The 21,174-nt window shown below is 36.9% G+C and overlaps 1 protein-coding gene and 1 pseudogene across 2 annotated transcripts; both read left to right on the plus strand.

Moving 5' to 3' along the window:
- Positions 1–3,834: 3,834 nt before the first annotated feature.
- Positions 3,835–8,714, plus strand: LOC148772713 (uncharacterized; annotated as a pseudogene).
- A 1,231-nt stretch (positions 8,715–9,945) lies between these two features.
- On the plus strand, positions 9,946–18,273 carry LOC105963237 (protein arginine N-methyltransferase 1.6). 2 transcript variants are annotated; one of them, XM_088818962.1, is made up of 14 exons: positions 9,946–10,301; positions 10,486–10,723; positions 10,847–10,972; positions 11,078–11,245; positions 11,335–11,453; positions 11,604–11,707; positions 11,831–12,102; positions 12,192–12,428; positions 12,631–12,704; positions 12,828–12,921; positions 16,765–16,914; positions 16,994–17,068; positions 17,343–17,439; positions 18,064–18,273. In XM_088818962.1, exons 1-14 carry the CDS (start codon positions 9,988–9,990, stop codon positions 18,198–18,200), a joined length of 2,205 nt encoding a protein of 734 aa, XP_088675088.1. In that variant the 5' UTR covers positions 9,946–9,987; the 3' UTR covers positions 18,201–18,273. The 2 variants fall into 2 exon arrangements, with proteins under 2 accessions (XP_088675088.1, XP_088675092.1); XM_088818966.1 differs by having other exon boundaries at positions 10,012–10,301; positions 10,491–10,723; positions 18,064–18,272.
- The last annotated feature ends 2,901 nt before the right edge of the window (positions 18,274–21,174 follow it).

A 21,174-nucleotide genomic window follows, 5' to 3' on the forward strand; every position in this document is an offset into this window, starting at 1 on the left:
CCAACGAGAAATGATAAGTGTTCATTTTGCACGATTTTTACTTATCGAATCTTCGAGTTTTGGTCTTCGTTCGTCCGAGTTTCCGCGTTATTTGTACATATTATTGCGTTTCTTGTTTTATTTCTATTATAGGTAAAGAGAAGCTATTTTTGCCGATTCGAAACGATTTTGGAAGCGAAGCCGAGAATCAAACCAAACAAGTGCAAAGTTGCATTTTAGCGGACAATGTCAGCGTTCGGTATTTCATGCATAACTCTCTCATATGACCTCCGATTGAGCTGATTCAAGTGGAGTTAGAAAGCCAAGTGCAAGGGCTACAACTTTTGTGAAATGCATTTTTGTCGAATTCGGCCTGAAAAAGGGTCAACACGGAGTTTCAAGTTCAGACAGTCACCATATGGCGATATTTCCATCCTGTATCGCGATATGGGGAGAAATGAAACAGAGAGCTTGCATTTTTGCCATATCGCGCGATTTGCCATCCTGTATCGCAATATGGGGAGAAATGAAACAGAGAGCTTGCATTTTTGCCATATCGCGCGATATGCCATCCTGTACCGCGATATGGGGAGAAACGAAACAGAGAGCTTGCAATTTTACCATATCGTCCGATACTGATGCCCATATCGCGATATGGCCTCGGGATGTGTAAAAAATATCTAAAAAGGCAAAACTTCCTCAAGAAGCTTTGCCTTACTATAAATAAAAGCAAGCCCCTCACTCTTTTTGGGAGTTGTTCGACTTTCTTCGATTTTCGTCTTCGGGTTGTCTTCGGTTTTCGCCAATTCTTCGCGGGAAGCTTTGACAAGGGTTTCGACTCGGGTTTTTCATAAGCTTTTTCTTTACGTTTAGTTTATGATTTCTCGTGTTCTTCATTTGGATGCTATGTTTGTAATGAACTAAGCATTTTCTTTTAGGGAAATGAAACCTTGTATATATTGATTTTGATTTCCAGATCTGTGATCTATTTGTCGTTCTTTGATTCTGTTTATGTTTTCCTGTATTAAATGCTTTCGATTGTTTGGCCAACAGTTGAATTGATTGTAAATGGGAATGAACTCGAGAGAGGATTTCTCGTTTGAAGTTAGGAAAACATAGCTCGGGGTGTGGAAACGGAGACGTGATGCACCTCGGGTAGCCTTTAAGGACTTGACCTAAATGCTCTTTTAATATCAGGTTCTGAACGGAGACGTCGGACCTGTGGGTAGACTCTAACTACACTGGAGACGGGGGTTAGGATATTTTAGTGTCTGGGTTAGCGAATATAGAATTGACATTAGATTCGGATTTGTAGATCTTTATCGATTGTACATTGGTGGATTTTACCCTAGAAGCCATCACACGTCGAAATTCCTCGCTTTTACTGGCGGACCGTTGCTTTTATTATTGTTTCTTTCTTTTTAGCTTCATCCCCCTCCCTTTCGATCGTCTAGATAAAGTTTAGGATAGTATAATTACGGTACTTGGTAAATTTAGGAACTTAATTCCCTGTGGATCAATATCTGGAATTCACTATTCTACAAAACGCGATACTGTACACTTGTTGTTTTTCATACGTAGGTTTTACGCGTATCAAGAAACACAACCAATCAACTTACTCCGGCAACCTCTACACACAGTCGCATGGAATCCACCACTGGAGGGGGAGGTAAGGGTGAATTTTGATGCTTCATTCCCCATGGGTAAAGGTGAATTTTGACTTGGTCTCCATAGTTGGTCAGAATTGGAAAGGAGGATGAATTTGGTGGTCGGTACACAAATAACCGATAAGACCGATATTAGTTGATGGAGAAGCTCACGCAGCCCTATATGCATTTACCAAGGGGCAAAGGAAAGGGATGGCCGACGATAAAGCTCGAAGGGGACTGTTTACAGATTAACAATGCATTTTTCGAACGACTAAATGATTTATCAATTAGGAATACAAAGAGAATAAAGTATAAGGTGAAGTGTGTAAATAGCGAAATCAATTTAAGCACTTCATAAGAAATAATAAGTAGATACATTTGAAACAAAGTTGAGGGAAGAAACTTCTCTTGCTTACAATCATAATTAGCAAAACCTGCTAGAGCATGAGCAATACCATTCCCATTCCCATGTCGTTTAACAAAACTAAAGGATACTGATTTCTGATCCGATTTTAGTTTTGAATATTTTGATTGTTTTTCGAAATATATAATATAATTTTATGATATATTTTGTAATTCCATAATATAATTCATGTTATATTTTATATGAAAAATATAAATACTGAAGGGTCAAGTAAACTAAAACTTAAAAAGAAAAAAAGATTAATTGGTATAATAAACTCTTTATTGCATTTTTTTCTTTTCATAAAATCTCTGTGGTTTTATTTATTGTATTTTCAATTTTGTTGAACTCTCTGTAAGACTTTCTTGCGTTTTGCTGCAAAATTTTGAAAAAGATAGAAAAATATTGTAAAAATTCCCATTGTATTTGAATTTGGAAAGAAAGATTATAAACTAATGTAATTTCGAATTTTTCGATATTCTTGCTTTCCGAAATCAAAATGAATATTTGCATTCCGATTTTTCTGGGAACGAAAACTGGAACCCATTTTTTCTTTTGAAAAAAAATAAAAAATTTCCGAAAAAGAAATTTCCGATGTATTCTGTCGGATTTTTACTCTCAGTTTTCCTCAATAATTAAGTACATATGGATTGATGAATAAATGGATATTTTTACTTGCATATAATAATTTAAAGTGTTAAATATAAATTAAAAAGAATTCCAAACATTTCAATGCGGGAAAAAGGGAAAATTACAGTTTATGTCCCTAAACTTTACACTAAAACGATTTATGTCCTTAAACATTTCAATCCACGAAATATGTCCTCAAACTTGCCACTTTTGATCACTTTATGTTTTGCCGTTAACGTCGGCAGCTAACTTTGACGGAAATAGCACGCGTGGCTTACGTGACGTCTATGTGGCCGTTAAATGTGACGTGGAATAATATATTGAATATTAAATGTTGACGTGGCACAAGAATATACTAATGTCCTCTAACTCACTCTCCCAAATCCCAAATCCCAAATCACGTTTCATTCCCATTAAACCCTAATTTTCCCACACTTCACAATTTCAATCACCTCAACCCATTCTCAAATTTTCAATCCAATGCATTCTTGCTCGAACCCATACTAAAATTGAAGTCATAAACCCATAAAAAATTCAAATTTTCGAACATTTGAAGAGTTTTTCCCTTCTCAGAAGCTACGCTGCTTTGGGTGATTTCTAGAGAAGAAAATGTCAAGAATGAGTGAATTCGGCCTTCAGTGGACACCAAACTACAGTAAGTATCCTTAACTTTGTATCTATGTTGTTAAATTATGTGAAAATGTGATTTTTGTTTTGTCTAATTTTTGTTTTTTTTTTTTTTGTTTTTTTCTTTTCTTTTTTTGCTTCCTCAAACACCTTAGCTGAAATGGGTGAACCTACATGTTTTAGCATAAAATTTTTTTATAGTGGAATTATGAGGCATGAACCAACCCAACTAGAACAAATATAGGAGGGCAGGTAGAATGCTTTAATTTTTTGGATATTGACCAATTTGGTATATTAGATATGTGCGATTTTGCAAATGCTTTAAGGTACACTGAGAAGGGAAGTTTCAAAATTTGGCTAAAACATGAGAATTGTTTTAGGCCAATTGAAACTGATGTTGATGTTCTTAGCATAGCTGACTGTATCCCTTCAAACTTTTAAGTTAAGATGTTCATTGAAAAGGTTAATAACTCAGAGGGGGGTACTGAATCTGTCATAAACGATGAAATTGGGATAGAAGAAACTGGGGTAGAGTTAAGTGATGAGGGTGATGACAGTGAAGATGATGACATTTTTTATAAGTCTGAGTATGATATGGAGGATGATGATAAGCTATTTGAAGCTTATGTTGATCCTGAAGCTGAGTTTGGTGGTTTAGACAAGGGCAAGGGTAAGATAGATGAGGGTAGTGAATTCATAAGTGGTGAGATGTTTGATAAGCTGTATAATGAAGAAGGGGAGGAAAATCTTGTTGCTAGTGATGATGACTATGTCAGTGGTGGTAGTGATGAAGAACGTGTTGGAGTGAAATACCCTAAGTTCAATCCTAGGACTGAAAAAAAAGAATCCAGAACTTAAACTAGGATTAATTTTCAGTAGCAGGGATGAGGCTAAGTTTGCCATTGAGAGTCATTGCTTTAGGAGAGGTATGATGATAAAATTTCAGAAGGTTGACAAGATTAGGTTGATGGCAGTTTGTAAAAAAGATGGATGTGAGTGGTTTTGCTATGTGGGAAAAATGCAGGGGGATGGTGCTTGGCAAATTAAGAGCTATAATCCAAATCATAACAAATTCTCTTGGAATTATAACAACACAAGCATTAAATCAAGTTGGACTGGGAAGACTTTTGTGAAAAAATTGAAAGAAAATCCAAAATTGGGCACAAGTGAGTTTAGAAATGAAGTTTGTACCACCTTAAAGGCCAATGTATCTAGATCCCAGGCCTATAAGGCAAAGCAAAAGGCTCGGAAACTGATTCAGGGGACTTTAGAGGAACACTTTAGCAAAATAAGGGATTATTGTCAAGAGTTAGATAGGAGTAACCCTGGCTCTACTGTGAGAATGCAGTTGAATGATCAAAACAGGTTTAAAAGATTTTATATGTGTTTTAATGCATGTAAAATTGGGTTTAGGAATGGCTACAGGCCAGTGGTTGGGGTAGATGGATGTTGGTTAAAGGATAATCATGGGGGTCAGTTGCTTAGTGCAGTTGGATTAGAACCAAACAATAACATCTATCCAATTGCATATGCAATAGTTGAGAGTGAGACAAATAAGAGTTGGGTGTGGTTTTTGAATATGCTGAATATTGATCTCAACTTTAGTGAAAATGAACACACATGGACATTCATTTCTAACAAGCAAAAGAGCTTGATTCCAGCCTTTGAAACCTTGTTCCCAACTGCTGAAAATAGGTACTGTGTGAGGCATCTTCATTGTAACATGAAAAGGGATGGTTTCACTGGATTGGCCATCAAATCAGCATTATAGGCTGCAGCTAGGGCAACTAGAGTTGAGGAATTTTAGAGGAGAATGCAAGAGTTGAAGGAGATAGATGAAAATGCCTATATTTGGCTAGCCAAAAAACCTCAACAAAACTGGTCTAGGTCTCATTTCACTACCTACCCCAAGTGTGATATTTTGTTGAATAATATGTGTGAGTGTTTCAATATCTTCATACTGGATGCATGAGAAAACCCAATTATCTCTTTGCTTGAATCTATTAGAAATCTTTTGATGACAAGAATTCAGATAAATAGAGAAAAAGCACTTAAGTGGGATGGTCCTCTCTGTCCTAAGATTAAGCAAGTGTTGGTGAAGACAATGAAAGAAGCTCGAGAGTGCATTCCAATAAGGTCGGATGAGTGGAATTTCCAAATTATGGGACCTTCAACTCAGCACAGTGTTGATGTTAGAGAGAGGAGATGCAACTGTAGGAAATGGGATCTCATTGGAATCCCTTGTAAACATGCATATTCTGCTATCTGGTGTAGAAATGAGGATCTTTAATCTTATGTGCACAATTATTACAAAGTGGAGACCTATCTGAAATGCTATGAAACTCCTATCTTTCCTTTAAATGGACCTGAATTGTGGCTTGCCAGTACAATAGAGACTCCATTACCACCCAATTACACAGAGAAAGTAGGTTGGCCTCAAAGAATTTGGAGGAGAGAAGCAGATGAGCCACATGTTGCAAAAAAAATCCTCATAGGCTGGTTGGAGTTAAAAGATCAAACAAGTACAAAACATGTGGAGGCACAAACCACAACTCTAAAATATGCAAAAAGAGGAAGTTTTTACAGGTTCAAGAAGGGAGCAAAGGTGCTGGTATGAGTGCTAAACAAGGAAACCAAAGGAATGAAGTTGAAGCTTCAACTCAAGCTTCAGTTTTAACTCCACAAGTACCACAACCACCAATTCACACTGCAAAAAATAAAGAAAAATTACAGGTTTATAATTGTATATTTTTTTTTAATTTCAGTATCTCAATGTATATAATATATAAAAATTTCAGTTATGCAAGCTATGTGTTCAAAATTGCAGGTTAGAAGACCTCAGAAGAAAATGACAGTAACAGACAGAAGGAACATAATTGGATCATTTAATGTATGTAAATTAATATTTTCATAATTATGTTTTTTTAATAAATATTTATATTAATTTATATTTTCTTATTAATTACAGCCAAGTCAATCTTCTCCAACAATCTAGGCTCCAATGATTGTAAAATGAGGTGTTAATTTCATAACACTATCCAATTTAGCATCATCAGTGACCAATCAACTTAAGGGAAACTCAAGCTCTGAAATTGGTGCAAGTTCTTCTAAGTCAGCCGCTGCATCCATCACAAATTCCAAGGCATCTTCCAAGTGTGTAGTTGCTTCCAAGTTCACATTTGTTTCTAAGTCAGCCCCTGGTTCCAAGTCATCCTCCAAGATAAAGAAGTGATCAAGTTTGATCAAGATTGTACTTTTGTTATTTTGTATGTTTGTTAGCTAGTTTGATGTTTGTTTGAATGTTTGAATGTTGTTTGGTTGTTTAATGTTTGATGGTTTGTTAGGATTTGAACACAGTTGGTTTGTGAGATGTTTTGTATGAGATGTTTTGATTTGAACACATTTGGTTTGTATGGGTTGTTTGATGACTCTTTATAAGTTATTGAATGTTTGATATATGAATTTCAAGCTAATGAATAAGCTTCTGTTTTTGAATTATGTATATAGAAATTCTATAATTGATTAATACATACAAGGTACTTGATGGAAACCAAGATAATAGCTAGCAAATGAAATGACCAATACAAGACTCACTACCAAATTCACCATTCAAATTCACCAAATTCAAGAACTAGAACCAAATCATCAAATCCACCATTACAAGAACTCATAACAACTGAAAAGTAACCATAAACAAAACATTACAAACAACATCCACATACACACCTGGAAGAGACGAACTTTGAGAAGACTACTATGAGCTTTAGTCTGAATACTCCTGGAACTCTAAAGACAACTATTCATGAGAGGCTAGGCTTTCAAATTGTCGACCGCCACGACAAGTATCTTGGGTTGCCAGCTTCCATTGGTAAGTCTAAGAAGGAAATTTTTTCCGACCTCCGAGACAGGTTGTGGGCCAAGATGTAAGGATGGGGCGAAAAACACTTATCACAAGTGGGGAAAGAGGTTATGGTCAAATCGGTACTCCAAGCTATACCAACTTATATGACGAGCTGCTTTGCATTGCCGCACGGCCTATTGGATGAGTTGGAATCGACCATTAGGAGGTTTTGGTGGGGAAAAGGAACCGGAAAATGATTGGCATGGTTATCCTGGAGGAAGCTTTGCATGCCAAAATCTAAAGGGGGAGTGGGGTTTCGGGATTTACGAAGTTTCAATTTAGCACTACTTGCCGAGCAACTGTGGCGGATACTCACGTCACCTGACCTTCTCATTTCAAAAATATTAAAAGCTCGTTATTTTCCGAACAACGAGTTGCTGGGAGCGGCATACGGATCGAGGCCGTCAGCCACCGGCACAGCTTACTCAAGGCCCGACCTCAACTCATCCAGGGGTTACGTCGGCGCATTGGAAACGAAAGTGATGCATCAATTTGGGCGGATCCGTGGTTAAGGGACAACGGAAATAGGAAAATCATTACGCGACGACCAATTTATTCTCCGTTCCCGAACAAAGTGTCTGATCTGGTTAATTCAGACACCAACTCTTGGAACCATGATGTTATTACGGCAACATTTTTGCCAGTCGACCAGCCACGTATTTTATCGGTGCCGATAAGCAGCTGTTACACGAAGGATCGTTGGGTCTGGCACGCATCCCGAGACGGTAAGTTCTCTGTCCGGACTTGTTAATATAATATTGTCATGCGTGCGTCTATTTTGAATAGTGGCCCCGACGGTGGAGGGATCTCTAACAATGGGGTCTCGAAATTGGAAATATTTATGGGCGTTACATATTCCACCTAAGATTCGGATATTTCTATGGGGACCTTGCTCGGACATATTGCCTACTGGGTCGAATCTGTTTCGACGCAAAATCCGTAGTTCTCCGGCATGTGCTCGATGCACCGAAACGAGATTCTTGGATGGAGCCGGAGGTTTCTTGACACTTATACACAGGCCCAAATCTTGGCCAACCCGGGTGTGAAGCAGGTGCATGCACAAAGTTGGAATCCTCCTCCTGAGGGAGTGCTCAAGCTCAACTTCGACGCAGCTTTGCCGATCGAGAAGGACTTCTATTCGGTGGCGATAGTTGCACGGGATTCGCGTGGGGTATGCATTTGGTGGGCGGTCCGCAAGTTCAAATGCAGGCCGACCGTGGAGGATTGCGAGGCTCACGCGGCTTTGACAGCTATCAATCAAGCACGACATCACGGATGGCACTCGGTCATTTTAGAAGGTGACTGCTTACAAGTTATCAATGTTCTTAAAGCGAGAGAGTTTTCTCTCTCGTCGATTGGAGTTTTCGTTGAAGACATTTTACGCATATCTAGTTCTTTATTATCATGCGATTTTTCTTTTGTTAAACGCAGCGGCAATATGTTGGCCCATGCGCTAGCTACTGGATTTAGTGACTATTGTAATGAGGGTTCTTCTTTACCCCTTGAACTGACGCATTTAGTCTAATATATCTTCATTTTATCCTAAAAAAAAAAAACATCCACATACAAACAAAATTTTGCATAGACCCCCTTTCTATGCCAATTTTCATGACATATATGGCAATGAACAGAAGTATTACTATAAAGACTCCGACTTGCAACTTCATCGTCTTATTGTACATTGCAATCACACCCTCCAGTTTCTTGGCTCTTTTCTGAATAATCCTTCCTTCCTTTGCAAGTTCACCTTCTCTCTTTGTAACAAGCCACTTCATCTTCAACTTGGTTCAATATTTCTTCTTTCTCTTCGAAGCAAGCAAATTCACCCTCTAGTTTGTTCATTCTCCTAAGCAGTCCAGGGATAATCATCTTGGATCTACCACATATTTCAGGATCCAACCACTTGAATACACCACATTAGGTTGATTTCTGTAATGAATCCCAAAACTTGAATCAAAAGAACGCATTTTACCCCATAATTTGGGCAAGCTTGAAATAACAAATCCAATATACAGTAATGAACAAATAAAAAGAAAGTATTTTACCCCATAATTTGGGCAAGCTTGGTATCTTCTCCCTGGATTGTCTGGCGTCCATTACGTAATCACTGGCAAACGAAATCCACATTTACAATTGATTGTGCAAAATGTTGAATGAGCATCAGAGCTCGTTGAGGATGAGCTCCGACAGCCATAATTAGATCCTTTACTCATATTTTATGCTACATCGAAAACATTGAGGTGAAATCAACACTACAAGTAGACTAATTACCAAAATCGAAAATTGTTCAAAGATAACAACTTTGAGGAAACTTACCAAATCGAAAATTGTTTTGCAATTATGGCGCTTTAACTACTCGGACATTCAAAAACTTGAGAAGACGATTCTGCTATTTTTAAATTTCACCTCAATTGAAGGATTCAAAATGGGGTTTTAGGGCTTGGATTTACGGGTTAATTGGGGATATGGAGAATTATGGATTTTAGAATAGAAATAAGGGAGGGGAATGGCGTGTCGTTCCACATCACGTTTTGTCGGCCAAGTAGGCACTGGGTGTTGAACAGCTCGACATTTAACGGCCACATAGACGTCATGTGAGCCAAGCAGGCTATTTCCGGCGAAGTTAGCTGCCGGCGTTAACGGCAAAACATAAAGTGATCAAAAGTGGTAAGTTTGACGACATATTTCATGGAATTTGAGGACATATATCGTTTTAGTGGTAAAGTTTAAGGACATAAAATGTAATTTTATTATGCAAAAACAATTGAAAATTACTGCTAAATCCCCCCAACTGTGTAATGCTGTCCGGCATTCTCAAACCTCTATTCTTCACATTTCCCCGCCGCCCCGCCGCCGCCGCCGCCACCACCGTCAGAACCATGAGCTCCACCGGAGAATCGACCCATCGAATGTTTCAGCTAAAAACCGACCCGCTGACTGGAAAATCGGAATGGGTCGTCATCGAAGAAGATGAAGAAGACAAAACAACCCCAGAAGCCCTTCTCGCAACGACGTCGTATCTCGACATGCTTAACGATACCCGCCGCAACAGAGCCTACCGTCACGCCATTGACAACGCCGTCACTAAACCCTGCCACGTCCTTGATATTGGGTACTGTAAAACACCAATTTAAACTCCAACCAAAAAAGAAAAAGTAAAACAATTATTTTGATGAATGAATTTCATTTGCTTTATGCTTATATGTTTGCAATTTTAATTTTTGAATGAGATTGCTTTGAGTTATTAATTGGTTAAAAGACTTGGGGTTTAGTGTTTAGGGTTTTATTTTGAACAGTGCAGGAACAGGATTGCTGTCAATGATGGCAGCTCGTGCAATGGAGCTAACTGATCGAAAAGGTGATAGCTCGTGTTCGAATGGGAAGGTCACCGCTTGCGAGTCGTACCTTCCCATGGTAAAATTAATGAGGAAAGTTCTTCGATCCAATGGCATGGATGGTAAAATACGTCTCCTAAACAAGAGGTCGGATGAGTTGGAAGTGGGGTCCGATATCCATTCGCGAGCTGATATTCTCGTGAGTTACCGATTCTATGATATACATTTTTGAAACTTTTGTCGCGTTAATCCTTGCACTGCTTATAAAGAAACTATACGTATTATTATTCTATTATCGACAGTTAATATTTTCCCGATGCAGATAAGCGAGATCCTAGACTCGGAGTTATTGGGCGAAGGTCTTATTCCGACTCTACAACATGCACATGATAACCTATTAGTCGAAATCCCGCTCACTGTTCCTTACAGAGCAACAACTTACGGTCAGGTAATAAATACATCATCGTTACCGTGTTCTCCAACATTATTATATATGTAAATATTTATTCGTCGAAGTTATTAAATTCCCGTAATTTTCTTAATTACCTTTCAGCTGGTTGAGTGCACATATTTACGGGACATGCATGATTTAGTTAATAGAGAAGCAGAATTATCGGACGGTATTCGTCTTGTTCCGAGTGGGATGGCTGGTGTTTTAGGCGTCAAAAAGCAGCAGCAATTTGCAATGCATTGTGATGCACTTAAAGAAGAAATCAAACTGGTAACGATTACGCAATTTACCGAGAGAATATTCCTTTGATATAAACAAATGTTAGTTATTCAATCGAATTAATATATTATCTTGTGCAGCTTTCGGAGCCTTTTAAAGTTTTCGATTTTGATTTCTGGAAAAGGCCGGACAGTTCTCGTGAAACCGAGCTGCATATAAAGACTACGAACGATGGTACAGTTCATGCTATCATCTCATGGTACACGATTCAGCTCATAGGTCATTGTTTTTCATTTATTATTCAGTTTTATTTTTGTCCTTTCGTCTCTGTGTGTTTTGTGTGTGTATTTTTTACGACGAGAATGTACTTCTCTAGTTTGGGTTACGAACGATTTTTGTCCTCTTTCAGGTGGTTGCTTCAGCTAGACAGTGAAGGAACAATCTTCTATTCCACGGAGCCGAATTGGATACGACGTCCTGATGATGTAAGAGAGTTGCAATCATCTTCCGATAGTAAGTTTCGGCTCTATGATTCATTATTATAATTATTGAAAGAAAAAAAAATCTTTTTCACTATCGTGTTTCTCGCGATGAATTAGTTATGTAATAATAATATTGTACGTTGTGCTTAATTAGGTTCTGATAATTGGTGTGACCATTGGAAACAAAGTGTTTGGTTCCCACAAAGCTTAGATCTGCATGTCTTAAAAGACGAAGAGGTTCACTTACACGCATTTCATACCGAAACGAGCATCTCATATGACTTCAAAACTTTAAATGAAAAGCGACAGGTGGCGCATGTTGATGCCTGTACCGACGATTTTCAGATAGCTCTTTCACCAGAAAGAAATGCATTATACGGAGATAGTAGTTGGAGACGTTTAATGCTTAACGCCATTGAAAAAGCTGTAAGATTCTTCCATACTCGATAAAGTATAATTGGCTTGATCCAAGTATTATAACTGTTTAATAATTTATTTTATTTTTCCATTTTCAGTTGCGTCAAAGAATAGATCCTCTGTGTTTAGTTGCGGACGACAGTATTTTCTTGGCAATTGCTATTGCCCGTCTTTCGAAGAGTTCAAATGTGATTCCTTTGTTTCCGGGACTTGGAAAGAAAGGTTTGCAATACCTGCACAAGGTTTGTGCAGCAAATAGCTTCACTATGGATCGCATAGAAACCATATCGAAGAAGGATTTGCTATCTACAATGCAAGATTCACACCAAAGAAAGGTAAATTAAACTAACGGTTAGATATTCCACATACTTCGAATAAATAATTGTCGAGCTGATTTATGGTATTTTGAAATATCTTCTTGACTATTTTATCATGGGTTCTCTCTCATTTTTTTTTTTTTTTTTTTTTTTTTTTTTAAATTTATTTATGTATAGCTATTGGCTTTAAACATTTAAAACGCGCATTTCAAATTTTCAGATTAACTTATTGGTTGCAGAACCGTTCTACTACGGAAATGATAATGCACTTCCATGGCAAAATCTGCGATTTTGGTAGGTGTTACCTAATTCACGATCCAATTTTATGTAACATTTGACTTATTTCTTCGTGGCCTTTTCCAATGCATAATTAACAGGAAATTGCATAGTCACGTTCTCGTTTTTATAATTTCGTAGGAATGAAAGAAGTTTGATGGATTCGATTCTATCAAAAGATGTGCTAATAATCCCTTGTAAAGGACTGTTGAAAGTTTGCGCAATGTACCTCCCCGTAAGTTGCCAAGGAATATTCTCTCACTCGAATAATTCCTATACTATACCAAAACCTAAAGACATCTGTAGCAACAAATTCTTATCTGCGATTTAGACAAACAAGAAAAACTTGCACAAAGATAATTTATTGAATTAAAATAAAATATTGCGGGTTACAAACTCTAATTTAATCCTCTGATTCTTCTCTCAAGAACAATATATGTTGACTTTGAATTTCGGAGTCGGGTCGTTGACTTGATATTCTCCGGATTTGATTTTGAACTTGAATAACGTTTTCCGAGGGTCTTGCGACTTGAATCTCGGATCGAACGCTGAACTTTGACGAGCTTTGACTTGAAGATCTTGGAGTTCTTGATGGATTTGGCCCTTCAATCTTCCTTCGATCTTGATTTGTTGAACTTTGACGGGTTTTGACTTGAAGATCTTGGAGTTCTTGATGAATTTGGCCCTTCAATCTTCCTTCGATCTTGATTTGTTGAAGAACTCCCTCGATTTGATGAAGAACGCCTTGAATTTGTTGAAGAACGATTTGAATATTGTAGAGAGAATTTTCTCCTACGGTTTTTCTTCTTCTTGAATTGTGTTTTGAATTGTGTAGGGAGGGTCCCTATTTATAGTGGTAGAATAAGAGTCCTACTTAAAGTCTGCTTGATGACGTGGCGCGATTTGATTGGCTCTCTTTAAATTGATATTTATCTCTTATAACTTGGAAGAGAAGAAATAATCCTATTGGTCAATAATTAATTGATAATTATCTCCATAACTTATGTTGCAAGATAAATTATAATTTAATTTAGACACAATTTAATTGGCTAATTTAATTAACCAATTAATTAATTTTATGCGTCTACAAATGCCCCCTCGAGACTTGTTCACGGACAATGCATCTTGGAGTGAATGAGTCTCGATAATTGCTCAACTTCAATTGCAGCTCGATCTAACAAAGCACATATATCTTTTGAAATCATGACTGGACTTAGAGAGATTCTAAGTTGCCTACGTACCCTATAAAGGGATCAAGTCATAACGTAGTTCAAAATATATCCTTTTGAGGGATGTCGTGCACAATTTATACTCATGTCGACAAGGAGAAACACTTGCAGTTTAAACTCGTGCTGAAAGAGTATTTGTCTTGGATTTGTAGATAGTTTATGCTCGTATCAAAGAGCCTTGACTTGATTTGAATATATAGATAGTTTATGCTCGTATCGAGGAGCCTTGACTTGATTTGGATATGTAGATAGTTTATACTCGTATCAAGGAGCCTTGACTTGATTTGGATATATAGATAGTTTATGCTCGTATCAAAGAGCCTTGACTTGATTTGAATATATAGATAGTTTATGCTCGTATCGAGGAGCCTTGACTTGATTTGGATATGTAGATAGTTTATGCTCGTATCAAGGAGCCTTGACTTGATTTGGATATATAGATAGTTTATGCTCGTATCAAGGAGCCTTGACTTGATTTAGATATATAGATAGTTTATGCTCATATCAAGGAACCTTGATTTTGACTTGGATAAATAGATAGTTTATGCTCGTATCAAGGAGTGTTTCACTTGATTAAGACATGTAGACCTTTTAAACTCGTGTCAAGGAGTGCTTCATTTAATTTGGACATGTAGACCTTTTAAACTCGTATCAAGGAGTGCTTAAATGTATTTGGACATGTAGACCTTTTAAACTCGTGTCAAGGAGTGCTTCATTTAATTTGGACATGTTGCATAGGATGTTGCTTCTTCAAAAGACTTGCCCACATCCTCATGATCTTCTTGTTCTTCTTCGACATGTTCTTCATTGAGCTGGTACGGCTTTTGGAATGATGGTTCTTCGACTTCATTTGCAGTTATGCTCAATTCCATATCATGTGCTCGAGTGGCCAACTCTTCAAAACTTTTAGGTTGAATTCCTTGAAGGATATATCGGAGTCCCCATTGCATTCCTTGGATGCACAGTTCAATAGATGATGTCTCGGGCAGTCGATCCTTGCAATTAAGACTCAAATTTCTCCAACGGTTGATGTAGTGGATGACAGGTTCCTTCTTCCATTGGCGGGAATTGGTGAGCTCAATCATGCTGACTGTTCTTCGAGTGCTGTAAAAGCGGTTGAGAAATTCTTCCTCCAAGTGCTTCCAACTATCAATGAAGTTTGCCCCCAAATCAATGTACCAATCAAACGCGTTGTCTTTGAGCGATCGGACGAATTGCTTGACGAGGTGATCTCCGTAAGTCCCGGCATCATTGCAAGTCTCGACGAAGTGTGCCACATGTTGCTTGGGGTTGCCTTTGCCGTCAAATTGTTGAAACTTTGGAGGTATATAGCCCATTGGCATCCTTAGATCATCAATCCTTTGCGTGTATGGCTTGACATAGGTTGATGGAGACTTCGAGCTTCCTTCCAACTTGTCTTTGATGGTTCCACTGATCAGCGTCATCACTTGATCTACATGAATCATCCCTTCTGGAGAAACTTGAAGTTCTTGAGCTGGAGCCTTATCGTTTTCAACTGGTTGTTGCTTTGTGGATGTCTCGACTTCGTCTTGAACCTCTATCTGATTCTCCACAGCTTGACTAGCATCGGCTTTGTCCATCTTGTTGATCAACTCGGCAATTTGAGAATCTCGTTGTTGAACATGCTTTGCGAGTCCCTCAATGGCCTTTGTCAAACTTGCAATTTGCTCCTCCATGGTTGTAGCGTTTGTTGTCATGACGGATGCCACCTCTGAGTAGTTTGATGTTGAACGAGGCGTGGGCTGTGAAATCTCTCGTTTTGAACCTTCCACGTCTGCGCTTGTGTTGACAAGAGGTGGTAAGCTTTTCTGAATGGTTTGAGGCGTCGAGTTAGTCTCAGAGGATGGTTGCAGCTTCTTAGCCATACTCCTTGTACCTAAGCCCACACTTGATGAATCTGAAGTAGCAATCTTCATTGTGAACGTAGAGCAGTCACTGCAACACTTTGAGGATCTTCGAGAGAGAGAAGAGATGAGAGGTAGAGATGTCCCACCGGGCGTGCCAAAATTTGTAGCAACAAATTCTTATCTGCGATTTAGACAAACAAGAAAAACTTGCACAAAGATAATTTATTGAATTAAAATAAAATATTGCGGGTTACAAACTCTAATTTAATCCTCTGATTCTTCTCTCAAGAACAATATATGTTGACTTTGAATTTCGGAGTCGGGTCGTTGACTTGATATTCTCCGGATTTGATTTTGAACTTGAATAACGTTTTCCGAGGGTCTTGCGACTTGAATCTCGGATCGAACGCTGAACTTTGACGAGCTTTGACTTGAAGATCTTGGAGTTCTTGATGGATTTGGCCCTTCAATCTTCCTTCGATCTTGATTTGTTGAACTTTGACGGGTTTTGACTTGAAGATCTTGGAGTTCTTGATGAATTTGGCCCTTCAATCTTCCTTCGATCTTGATTTGTTGAAGAACTCCCTCGATTTGATGAAGAACGCCTTGAATTTGTTGAAGAACGATTTGAATATTGTAGAGAGAATTTTCTCCTACGGTTTTTCTTCTTCTTGAATTGTGTTTTGAATTGTGTAGGGAGGGTCCCTATTTATAGTGGTAGAATAAGAGTCCTACTTAAAGTCTGCTTGATGACGTGGCGCGATTTGATTGGCTCTCTTTAAATTGATATTTATCTCTTATAACTTGGAAGAGAAGAAATAATCCTATTGGTCAATAATTAATTGATAATTATCTCCATAACTTATGTTGCAAGATAAATTATAATTTAATTTAGACACAATTTAATTGGCTAATTTAATTAACCAATTAATTAATTTTATGCGTCTACAACATCATTTTTTTTTCTTCGATTTTCTGCAGAACCTATGGAGAAGCCGATGTTGTCTGAAAGAAGTTGAAGGGTTCGACCATTCAATCGTAAATACCACATTGGGAGCATGTGGAGATTTGCCCCTTACTGAAGAAAGTCCGTTTCTGCCCTTTTATGTTTGGCAGTGCGGGGAAACTAAGGTATTCTTGTTTTATTATTACGATATTCGATCCGGGTTTTCTTTTTCTCTTAATAATGTTATTGTAATTTGTGTTTCAGATACTCAGTGAAACGGCCACCGTCTTGGAGTTTGATTTTTCAAAACCAATGAGCTCGTGTTCTGGGAAAACTCCGGTATTTTATTAAACAATAACTGTCTTGAATTTGTATTTATGTTCAATAAGATATGAGCTTGAGCTCGACTCGATTAGAGCAAAAATTATAAATTAAGTATGAAATTTTTTGTATGTATGTATTTTTAAAATGATTATAAATATGTCTTGAATTACGTTATTATATATGTATGGTATGTATTTCTATATTTTTTGTTTTTCTAAAGCTTGATAAAATTTCAAATAAGCTCAAACAATCTCGGTTCGATTCGTTTATTCCACTAATTGTTTTACAGATTCGATTTAGAGAATCCGGAATGTGCCATGGATTTGTGCTTTGGATTGATTGGGTTATCGAAGCGGAGGATAATACCGTTTTGTCTACAGGGCCAGGTGTGTTTTTTTCCTTTTTCCTTTTTTGGGAGGATAATAACCTCGTTGTTAATATGTTCTTTAAGGGTAAATTACAACCACCCCTGAGGTATGGTCAAATTACGAAAATCCCCTCTTGTTTTGATAATTACATCTACCCCTCAACTATGAATCTTCTTGCATCTCCATCCTTTTAGTGTCAAATTCAACATAATCATCTAGATTCCGTGGAATGTGCTCTAGTTTGTACTCCTTTTGTGTAAAAATACAGTTTCTGATGCACCACAATCTGATATATACAAGCCAAAAAACACATCTGATGATCATCTAGCTTCAAAATGTGGAGCTCGAATGTAATAAAACGGGTACAAAAGTGATAATATTCCATATAATCAAGAAGATTTCACTAAATTTGAAACCGCAAGGGTGGACGTGTAAGAAAATTTATAGTTGAGGGGTGTTGTTGTAATTACCCAAACATGAGGGGGGTTTTCGTAATTTTACCATACCTCAGGGGTGGTTGTAATTTACCCTTTCTTTAAACATTATATTTCTAAGTAACTCGAAATTTGGTGTTGTTTCCTCGGGTAACTATACGTAATTTTCTTGAAGTTTGATTAATATTATTTTTTCTGAATATTTCAGATAATAGAAATTGGAAACAAGCTGTGAAGCTTTTGAAGAAGCCCGTTGAAGTTAAAGAAGGCGAATTTTCGTCAACAGAAATCGAAGCATTGTTTGATCCGTCTAACGGTGAAGTCATTCTACAACATGCCTTCTAATTATGTATGTAATATTAATCAAAGAGTTGTGTATGTATTCTAATTATGAAAATTGAAACTAACCTTTTTTAAAATTTAAAACCTTTGTTATAGAACATTTCCAGTGGTCAATTGAAATTTTATTTATTTAAAACTTGAGAAATTTAATTGCTCTAAAAAGTCGAACAGAAAATAAAATATGACGAAAACTATGGCAACAATTAGCAAGTGTCAGGCATCAAATGAATATTAAATAGGAAGATTCTTGCTCATGACAAAATAGCAGCTGTTCATAGAAAAGAGGCAATATAATATGTCAATATAATATGGCAAATGTTACGAAATTGAGCCTTGCTACATTGATTGAGAGAGAGAGAGAGAGAGAGAGAGAGAGAGTACGAAATGGGTTCTTATGCTGCTGTAGCTTCCCTTGAGCAGACACTGAATCTCATCTCCGAATCCGATGATTTCCTTTCCCTTTATGGTTCTGATTTGAAATATATTAAGTGGTAATGGTTCTGGTATTTCACTTTTTCGAGGGTATCCGCTCCGCTTCCATCCCAATTTTTGTGGGGATACTAAGAGGGTGTTTAGCTAAGCTTATAACCTATTAAAAAAAGCTTATGAGATATTTAAAGGCTTATAAGCTCTTTCAAAGTGTGGTCAAAAAATTAAAAAATATTTTAAAAATTCAAATTTGAGAGCTTTTAAGCTCCTTTTTAAAAGGGGTGATGCCAAATAGGCCCATGACAAGGGCACTTAATTAAAAGAGAGACATCCAACTTTTTTGTCTTTCAAAAAAATCCAACTCATTCAAACTTATTTGCAAATAAGGAAAATCCTTTTATATATACCAAAATTACCCCCAATTCATTGTAACTCAATTAAACTCCAATTTCATGATTTACACCCCAATTTAGCCCAATTTCATCAATTAACCAATTTTAACCCTAATTTTAATTTTGACCCGCCACCACCGGAGATCGCCGGTCGCCGCCGTTGACCGCCGGTCTCTGGCGTTGACTTTTTTTTTTTTTTTTTTTTTGAAAAACTTTTTTTTTTCCTGAATTTTTTTTCCGGCCGGTCAACTACCGTTGACCGCCGGGTCTCCGGCGTTGACTTTTTTTTTTTTTTTTTTTTTTATATAATTTTGTTTTTTCGTAAAAAAATATTTTAATTAATATTACTGTCTTGGCTGCTAAATTACTGTCTCCGACAGTTATTTAACTGTCGGAGACAGTAATTTAACTGTTAATTGACTTTTTTTTTTCTTCAAAAATATTTTAATTAATATTACTGTATTCGTTGCTAAATTGCTGTCTCCAGCAGTTATTTAACTGTTGGAGATAGTAATTTAACTGTTAATTTACTTTTTTATTCTTAAAAAAAATATTTTTAATTAATATTATTGTATTCGTTGCTAAATTACTGTCTCCAGCAGTTATTTAACTATCGGAGACAATAATTTAACTGTTAATTGAATTTTTTTTTTCTTAAAAAAATATTTTAATTAATATTACTGCATTGGATGCTAAATTACAGTGTCTTAGACAATAATATTAATAATATTACTGTTCGGGAAAATAATATTCATAATAAACAGTAATTTACTCTCTGAGACAGTAATTTAGTAGCCAAAACAGTAATATTAATTAAAATATTTTTTTTTTTCTAAGAAAAAAAATTCAAGAAAAAAAAAGTCAACGCCGGAGACTGGCGCTCAACGGTGATTGACCGGCCGGAAAAAAATTTCAGGAAAAAAAAAGTTTTCAAAAAAACAAAAAAAAAAAGTCAACGGCGGAATCTGGCCGGAAATAAAACATTTCAGAAAAAAAATTATTTTCTGAAAAAAAAAATTTGGGGGTTAATGTGATATATTTGTTTAAATCTGGGGCCAATGTGTAATATTAAGGAAGTTAGAACATAATGGGTGAAATTGATAAGAATTATATTATTGAGGGTATTTTAGACTAAAGACATGGGGATTGATTTAATTGAGAGACTGTGTTTTTTGTGGACCAAAATGCATTTAAGTCTTATGTGATGAGCCTTTTTGCCATTCGCCCTTTTTAAAAAGTACTATACTCCACCTTTTTGTTTAAGATCTTATTATGAGTCAAAATAGCTTGTAAGATCAGTATCCAAACACTTTGCTGAAAATCCCTTTGTGTTAAAAAAATAGCAAACCCCCTATGTTATATTTTACAAAGCATACTGCCTATTTTTTCCTTTTTTCCTCTTCACTTAGATGAAATATAGCATAGGGGGTTTTTGCTATTTTTTTCTTTTTTCCTTTTTTAACAAAATAAAACTATTCAACCCGAAAAATAAAATATTGAATCCCTAAAAAAACCAAAAAAAAAAAAAAATTGAAAACAAAATCCCAAAAGAAAAAAAAAGAGAAAAGAAAAACGAGGATACACTTGCTTCATCTTTCCGAGTCAAACCAACACACTACCCACTCCCTTCCCTCACCCCTACCCCTACCCCCACTCCCAAACCCAAACCCTAATAACTTTCTATCAAATTCCTCTAATGGTGCATCCATCGCCGCACACGTCGGAGAGCTACCGTCTACCAGCAATTTAAAAGATTCGCGGTGGCACGATGGTGGATATGGACGTCGTGAGGGAGATGGTTATGGGTACGATGGTGACACGTGGCTCTCTTCTAGTGACGTTTTCGTGATGAGGAAGACACCGGAGATGGTGTGAAGATGGTTTCCGAATGGAGTGACGTACGTTTGTGGTTTGATTCGGAAAGATGACCTTTTTGGAAATGGGAATGATTGAATTGCAAACTTTGAAAACTTCATTTTGGGTATATAAAATTTTGGGTAACTTTGTAATTTTTGAAATTTAAAGGGTATTTTAGTCTTTTTGGGTCAAAATACACGCTCAGTCGCACAATCCCCGCGTGTAGCACACGATAAGCTGTTAGGGACCCTATTGCCTTTGAGTAGTTTTCATAGGGAGTTTATTGCTAATTTTTTTAA

Source organism: Erythranthe guttata, chromosome 1, assembly GCF_056151865.1.
Source record: "Erythranthe guttata isolate IM_541 chromosome 1, IM_541, whole genome shotgun sequence".
Classification (NCBI taxonomy): domain Eukaryota; kingdom Viridiplantae; phylum Streptophyta; class Magnoliopsida; order Lamiales; family Phrymaceae; genus Erythranthe; species Erythranthe guttata.